The sequence below is a fragment of the Chaetura pelagica genome, unplaced genomic scaffold (assembly GCF_000747805.2).
Source record: "Chaetura pelagica isolate M959 unplaced genomic scaffold, ChaPel_1.0 scaffold405, whole genome shotgun sequence".
NCBI lineage: Eukaryota > Metazoa > Chordata > Aves > Apodiformes > Apodidae > Chaetura > Chaetura pelagica.
The window spans coordinates 6,371,467-6,379,695 of record NW_009953489.1 but is presented as its reverse complement, the minus strand read 5'-3'; the positions used below and the strand labels follow the sequence as shown (position 1 = coordinate 6,379,695).

General features: G+C 44.7%; 1 protein-coding gene across 2 annotated transcripts; it reads left to right on the top strand.

Moving 5' to 3' along the window:
* The first annotated feature begins 1,350 nt into the window (after positions 1–1,350).
* Positions 1,351–7,268, top strand: LRRC8A (leucine rich repeat containing 8 family, member A). 2 transcript variants are annotated; one of them, XM_009998912.1, is made up of 3 exons: positions 1,351–1,603; positions 1,637–3,507; positions 6,773–7,268. In XM_009998912.1, the coding sequence occupies exons 1-3, from the start codon at positions 1,351–1,353 to the stop codon at positions 7,046–7,048; spliced, it is 2,400 nt and encodes a 799-aa protein (XP_009997214.1). In that variant the 3' UTR covers positions 7,049–7,268. The 2 variants fall into 2 exon arrangements, with proteins under 2 accessions (XP_009997214.1, XP_009997213.1); XM_009998911.1 differs by having other exon boundaries at positions 1,351–3,507.
* Positions 7,269–8,229: the final 961 nt, after the last annotated feature.

Genomic DNA, 8,229 nt, shown 5'->3' with positions numbered 1-8,229 from the left:
CTCTGTCAGTAGTGATTTAAAGGCCTCTGTTAGAGCTATAGATGCTCCTGCATAAAATACAGATATGAAATGGGTTTTGACTTTGAATTTTCTTGTCTATGTAGACAAACTGAGGAGACAGTGTGGATGTGGGGGGTCAGGATCCTCTCCCATTTCCTGCCATGCTTTATAAAAGCTGGAGCACTGAAAACCTGTCCACCTTCCTGCTCCCATCTTCTGTGGTTAACGAGGTTGGGTTTTGTATTTTGTATATATTTGTAGATACTTGTTCTTCATCCCATGTGTTACTGTCCCTTCCCTTTTCTAGTTTTAATGTTCAACTTTTAGGTCTCTCTTTCTTATTCCCCTTTTACCTTCTCTTGGGACAGTGGAGGGGGGTAGCAGAGAGCAGTTCTGCCCTCTGGTTTTTGGTTTGCCTTGACCATTAAACCAAGACATGGGTTTTCTATGGCTTTTGAAGGGTGTGCTCAAAGCCTCATCTGAAATCTGAAGGACAGAACAAGCATTGCCATGAGGCCTCTGCTTCCCAGAACCTTTTGATTTCCTTTCTGACACTTGAATCCCAGCTGAGATGAACTCTAGGTAGGAGTGGCTGGTCAGGGAAGTTAATTCTTCTTTTAAGTATGTCTCCCCTTTCCTCTACTTCTGAAGTAAGACAAAGAGCAGCTGTTACAGGGTTTCAGTACTGATTCTGTTAGAGGGCAAGTAGCTAATCTTTCCTTGGAGATTAATGCAAAGAGGGAAGCCAAAACTACTTAAAAGGAAGGAAAAGTCATTATATCAAGACACTTTGTTCTTTTTTCCAGTAGTTCTAGGAAATATAACTATTGTATGTAAATCCTTTTCCTTGCCCCAGTGGTTTGAGAACCACACAAATGCAGAATTATCATCTGGCTCTGTAAAAACAGGAATAAACTCATGACAACTATGTTCTGTCTGTGGGTTTTAGCACTTCTAGTGGTGCTGGTAACCTCCTTCATCCCTGAAATAAAATCCCTACATAAAACGGTAAACTTACAAATATTGGTCTGGCTGGGGTAGTGTAAGTCTGTCCTGTGAGCTTCCTTTAAATGTGACTGTCTTGCTTCACAGTCTGCTGATGATAAATACCAGTTCTGATGTTTTCTGACAATTCATTTGTCAGGGAAGAGAACAACAAACTTAGTTCACAGTCTCAGTGGTAGTAAATTATTCGCAGGAGGCCTCATTCGTTTGTCTCAGTGACTTGAAATTGGGCCCCAACTAATTCCAGTCTTGCTGTGCCAGCGCTTACCGTGAGTTTCCCAATGCCCTTGGAAAAGCAGAACAAAACAGTTTAATGCCTGCTTCTGGTTTCCTTTCAGGTGAATCATGATTCCAGTCACTGAATTACGCTACTTTGCTGACACTCAGCCCGCATACCGCATCCTGAAGCCATGGTGGGATGTCTTCACAGACTACATTTCCATCGTGATGCTGATGATTGCAGTGTTTGGTGGGACGCTTCAGGTCACCCAGGACAAAATGATTTGTTTGCCCTGTAAATGGGTTACCAAAGACTCTTGCAATGACTCAGTCAGAGGTTGGACATTTTCAACCCCAGAGCGTATCTACTATAACTCCAGTCCTGTTCCCCCTACGGATGCAGGGCCTAAAGGGATCAAATATGATTTGGACCGGCACCAGTACAACTACGTGGATGCGGTGTGCTATGAGAACCGTCTTCACTGGTTTGCCAAGTATTTTCCTTATCTGGTGCTGCTACATACTCTCATCTTCCTGGCTTGTAGCAACTTCTGGTTCAAATTCCCAAGGACCAGCTCCAAGCTGGAGCATTTTGTGTCTATTTTGCTTAAGTGTTTTGACTCTCCATGGACAACAAGGGCATTATCTGAGACAGTGGTGGAGGAAAGTGATACCAAGCCAGCATTTGGGAAAATGAATGGCTCCATGGACAAGAAATCCTCCACAGTCAGTGAGGATGTGGAAGCTACTGTTCCCATGCTGCAGAGAACAAAGTCTCGAATTGAGCAAGGAATTGTGGACCGGTCTGAGACTGGTGTCTTGGACAAAAAGGAAGGTGAACAAGCCAAAGCACTCTTTGAGAAAGTGAAGAAGTTCCGCACACATGTGGAAGAGGGAGATATAGTTTATCGCCTGTACATGAGACAGACCATCATCAAAGTGATCAAGTTCATTCTGATCATCTGCTATACTGTTTATTATGTCAACAACATAACGTTTGATGTTGACTGTAAAGTGGACATTGAGAGCTTGACTGGCTACAGGATGTACCGCTGTGCTCACCCTTTGGCCACTCTCTTCAAAATCTTAGCATCTTTCTACATCAGTTTGGTGATATTCTATGGCTTGATCTGCATGTACACACTCTGGTGGATGCTGAGGCGATCGCTCAAGAAATACTCCTTTGAGTCCATCCGGGAGGAGAGCAGTTACAGTGACATTCCTGATGTGAAAAATGACTTTGCTTTTATGCTCCACCTGATCGATCAGTATGACCCCCTGTACTCCAAGCGCTTTGCTGTCTTTCTGTCAGAGGTGAGTGAGAACAAACTGCGGCAGCTGAACCTCAACAACGAGTGGACTCTGGAGAAGCTGCGCCAGAGGATCACCAAGAACTCCCAGGATAAGTTGGAGCTGCATCTCTTCATGTTGAGTGGTATTCCTGATACGGTCTTTGACCTCATTGAGCTGGAGGTCTTGAAGCTGGAGCTTATCCCTGATGTCACTATTCCCCCAAGCATTGCTCAGCTCACCAGCCTTAAGGAACTGTGGCTCTACCACACAGCTGCCAAAATTGAGGCTCCAGCCCTTGCCTTCTTGAGGGAGAATTTGAAATCTCTTCACATCAAGTTCACAGACATCAAGGAGATTCCTCTTTGGATTTATAGCCTGAAGACACTAGAGGAGCTTCATCTGACAGGAAACTTGAGTGCTGAAAACAATCGGTACATTGTCATAGATGGATTGAGGGAGCTGAAAAGGCTGAAGGTGTTAAGGTTGAAGAGTAACCTGACCAAACTGCCACAGGTGGTGACAGATGTTGGGGTGCATCTTCAGAAGCTTTCCATCAACAACGAGGGCACCAAACTCATTGTTCTCAACAGCCTTAAGAAAATGGTCAACTTGACAGAGCTTGAGCTGATCCGCTGTGACTTGGAACGCATTCCTCACTCTATCTTTAGCCTCCACAATCTGCAGGAGATAGACTTGAAGGACAATAACCTAAAGACTATTGAAGAAATCATCAGCTTCCAACACTTACATCGTCTCACTTGCCTTAAATTGTGGTACAACCACATTGCCTATATCCCCATGCAAATAGGCAACCTCACCAATTTAGAGCGCCTTTACCTGAACCGTAACAAGATAGATAAGATCCCCACCCAGCTCTTCTATTGCCGAAAACTGCGATATCTGGATCTCAGCCACAACAACCTGACTTTCATACCACCAGATGTTGGACTTCTTCAAAACCTACAGAGCCTTGCTGTGACAGCCAACAGGGTAAGTGAGCAAGGAGCTGAGCCCTCCTGTGTAAGAATGATTAAACATGCTACAATGGTGTGTGAAATACTCCTGGCGCTGCCTTTCTGTTTAAATTCTCAAGATTCTCTCTGAGGGATTTACCTAAGGCATTGCAAGTAACTCCAGGGGCCAGCCTTTCTTTGAACAGCCAGTGTTCTGTAGGTTTCATCTCTTAAGAGTGAAACTGCTTTGAAGTGGCAGTTCAAGGCTATTTAGAAATCCTGCCTGTCAGTTGTTTCTCTGCAGTTGGAAGCTTGTAGCCTCTAGCTTGATGTCAGGTTTGGGCTTGAAAAAGACCTCTGAGGAAACTGGAGTCTTCCTCTATAAGTATGCACTTAAATCTGTGGTGTGGGACTTACAGCTTTGCTTATAGTTCTTTGCATTTCCAGGGAATACTCCCTAGTTTGGTCTTGTAAGTATGCACTTTTTTGAGAGAAGTTGGATGGGGACAGGCTTAGGAGAAATGGTTCTTAATCACTTAAAATCCATTGTCTCATTCCACAAAGGTGACTTTGGAGAGAGCAGAGCAATCTTCTGCACTGTCCTTGCTTGGGGCAGAGTGAACTAAACCAGGTTTATCAGTTGGCAGTCAGATGTGAAGGTGTGAACTGTGGCATTTCCTTGACTTTCAGAGGGGAGGAAATATGCTGGCACCTTGCTGGGCCTCAGGAAGGTGACTCTGGGTTTCCTGGTGTACTCCTGGCTGGGCCAAGCTGGGAGCTGTCTCAGTCTAAGTGGTTAGAGGGGGTGACCCAATGTGCTGTGCTCCCCCATTACCACAAGTCGTTCTTTGGCTTGTGTTGGAGAGCATTTACTTGCTTAAAGCAAACTGTACCCGTGTTTTTTTCCTGAATCTTTATTCTTATGTTCAGAATGAAGGAGATTTCATTTTCCACGTATCCCAAAGATGAGTCTGTGACTGCACAGACTGGTGTGCTGAGATGTGCTGATCTGAACAAAGCTCTCATTCATTCTGTCTGCAAATTCCTTGGAGGCTCTTTTTCTCTTGGAGTTTATTACCACCTGTAGTTGCAAAAGGTTTTAATATAACTACAAATTGCAAACAGATCTAATTAGTGGCTTCTGTGTTCTTCTGGGAACATGAAGTAGAACTGACCTGCAGCAGTTCTAGTTTTCACTGTTATTTATGAAGATCCTTTCTTCTTTTGGCAAGATGTTACCCGTAACTGAACACTGTCAAATTGCCCATGGAGAGGCAGGCAGAGCAGTTCAAGTACAGATTGGCTTTTCAAAGGGGAAATGCTCTCAAGTAAAGTATTTAATTGCTAAGGCAGTTCAGTATTACACAAGGTTCCTAAAACTCCAGCCAGCATTTTGAATTCAGTGTCTGAACGTTCAAGTTAATGTTGTGCTGCTGAAGAGCCCTGGCTGACCAGCAGCAGCCCCTCAGGAATCCCAGTTTAAGCACTGCTCACTGGGCTTTCCTAGCACTGGCAGCCTGTGCCTCTGTTTGGATGGGTGGCTCAAGCTCTAGTAAACTTCATGATGTGCACTCATAATTTCCTGTTAAGTTGAAAGCCAAAATATTTTCTCAAGGCTGATCTAGGCAATTTCTGTGGATGGCATTAAGCAAAGATGAGGGAGTTGTAAAGATTCTTAAGCTACTGTTCAGAACTTGGACAATTCTGTACCATTTATCTTCTGGCAAGCTTCCTAGCATAGCTTCCTGAGGGTTAATCTGCAATGTGTCCTCTGCAGTCTTGGGGTGGAGCCTCTCTTATATGAAAAGGAGTTAGAGGCAGCTTCATTTTCTGCAGCACAGTGTGGCACCACCCATTTCTCTCTGAAAAAAATTGCTAATGCAGCAGGAAGGCTGGAGCAATCTTCCCTCCAGTGTGTTCTTGAAGCAGAAGGTGTTGAGGACCCAGTGAAACAGCTAAACTGTTTGTGTCCTCTACAAGTGCTTGGGCAAGGCCACAGCTGCCCTGGGGCTCTGACAGCCTAGTTACTTACAGTAAACAGTGACTGCTAGAAACACAAGGACTTGGTAGGCTGGCATTTCCCGAGGCCAGGAATGATCTGGAATGGCCTCTCCTAGCTCAGCAGTCTTAGTAAATAGAGACTTCTGGAGTTGGCTAGTACCCATGTGCCATTCTGGGAAGCAGGGTGTATTATAGCACATTGTTTCCTTCCTAAACCAATACTTGTCCCTTAAATAACACTATTACTTTCAAGAGCCTGTGATCATTTGATTGCATGTTGCTGTTTGCACACACTCAACAGGACCAGTAACAATGACTGAATTGAACTGTTTTTAATTGGTCTGGTCTCATCTTGGCTTTTCCTTGGGCTCCATCTCATTCAGAACTGATTACAGTCTAATTTAGCCACGAAGGGATGTCATGCATAATTTAAGTTTTAAAAAGGACACAGTTGCATTTAAAGGCAAATGGTAGCCTCCAAGATGAGACTTTATATTAAGGGAGAATACTGAATTGCCATGTTTAGTTCGTAGCCCACTGTTTGTTAAACCTTAGCCATATGGTTTTCCTAGAAATTCTTTGGGAGGATTGGACTATTAAAAGGCTTTAATAGACATAAGCCTTACTAAATTAGTGACCCATAGATACATGCAGGTGGTGGTGGGAAAGCTAACACCTGGTGGCTTGATTGTTGTTGCATTTTGGCACTGCCAAAAAACCCAGTGTTTTGGAGCCTAGAAAATTCTTGCAGCATTTCAAAGCTCTACAGTAATGATGAAAGAATAGGTTGAGTTCTCAGGACCTGGAGGTCATACCCACATAGCTTCTTGCTCTTACTGCAGCAAAGCTAGGAGTACTGAGTCCAGTCTTGATGGTGATCAGTAGAATACCAATTGTACAGTAGCTACTTAAAGGAAAGGGACTGTGATCCTGTGACTGTATGAAGGGTTTGGGATGGAAAGGAGCAGGTACTGATGGGAGGATGTGACAATATAGGCCAGCTGTGAGTGGGTTTCTGGTCCTCTGATCCTGTCCTTGGTGAGGCCTTTTGTTTTAGCCACCATCACTGGTCATCTTTTGTAACTAATGCAATAGTGAGTCTGAAAGAGGAATCCACATAGTCGTGGTGTAGTGACTGCTGCTTTGGGTACAGTCCTGAGGGTGGAAAACAGGAGCTCACTCAAGGGAAAAGTGCTCTGTAAACCTTGAAGCACTGTGTGGGCTTGGTGGTCTCTTACGAACATGTGTCCCGTTTGCTGGTGACTTTGCCTATGCTTGATCTCTTTTTCTTTTTTTCTTAGATTGAAAGTCTCCCACCAGAGCTGTTCCAGTGCAGGAAGCTGAGAACCTTGCACCTGGGAAACAATGTGCTGCAGTCACTTCCATCCCGGGTTGGAGAGCTGACAAATCTGTCACAGATAGAGCTGCGAGGGAACCGCTTGGAGTGCCTGCCTGTGGAGCTGGGGGAGTGTCCTCTGCTGAAACGCAGTGGGCTGGTGGTGGAGGAGGATCTGTTCAACACACTGCCCTTGGAAATCAAAGAGCGGCTGTGGAGGGCAGACAAAGAGCAAGCTTGAACCCTTGGAAAAAGGGAAAAGCTTCTGACCAACTAGAAGGAAACAAAAGGCCATTCCAGTCCCCTGTTCCCCACATTGTCCCCTTTCTTCCCTCTGATCACCACCAGACTAGCCAAGGAGTCCCTGAACAATCACAACTCTGAATGAGGTGGCTTCTTGCCTCAGATGCAGGATGGGGGAAGCTTGGAATGAGGATCAAAACAGATTAATTGGCCTCTGAGCAAGGGCCAGTGGGAGTAAGAGGTGTTGCTGTTCTTCTGGACTGGAAGTGGGCAAGGTGGATGGTGCTGGTGAGAAAAAATGACCTTTGAATGGAGGAGAAAATGACATGCAGGGATTGCTGCATTGCTCCAAATGGGGCTTACATGAGTCAGGGACTGAGAGTGACCTGCAAGCAAAGATCAAGAGGCTAGAAAACCTCTTGAACCTCCATTTCTTTCTGTGACACCTGGTACTGTTCCCTTCTGACCTGGAGATGCAGGCAGTGAGGCCCCTTGGTGGGGTGGGATAGGATACAGACAGCTGATTTTATCTAGATGCTGGCATTAGGATTTGGGGGATAAACTTTATCTCAGACATCAGCTTGAGTGCAAGATCTCTCTTTTTTTTTTTTTTTTTTTAATTACTAATTGTGTTTCCCCATTGCACTCCACACCTTCTCCTCTACTGCTGGAGAAGAAACCAAAGCCCCCAAACTGTGTCTGCTGATATAAGATTGCACTATTTTAACAGTTACAAGTCACTTGTGCTGATGAGTAGATCACATAGCATCCTTCTCCAGCTGATGTGCTGGAGGCACTAACTGACAATTCCAGAGCTTTAGCTTGTTCTGAAATGGATGGCTGTAGTGCAAGAGAGAGATCTGGATTAAAAGCAGTCGAGCTGTCTAATCTGTTCTCCCAGAAGCATTGAGTTGCTTCTGTATCTGGCTTTTAAAGCTTTTAAGCTACTTTTAAATTCCTGGTATTTTGTCACATATCAAATATGAACATACATCTGGCCATTGTGTTGGGGTCTCTCCTGGGGTTGGTGGTGTTAGTAAAGAGGAACACTAGGGTTTCCTCTGCACCTCTTGCTCCCCACTGTTCAGTTGTTAGATGCTTTGCCAGTGTTTTCGTGAACACAGTCTACAGAGCTGTTTGACTGTTCTTTTCTGTTGTCCTCACTTCAACAGCTGTCAG

Excerpts from the sequence above, each read along its gene's own strand:
- LRRC8A (XM_009998911.1), top strand. The coding sequence starts at position 1,351 with ATGATTCCAGTCACTGAATTACGCTACTTTGCTGACACTCAGCCCGCA. Across the intron at positions 3,508-6,772 it reads TTGCTGTGACAGCCAACAGG|ATTGAAAGTCTCCCACCAGA; the intron begins GTAAGTGAGCAA and ends TTTTTTTCTTAG.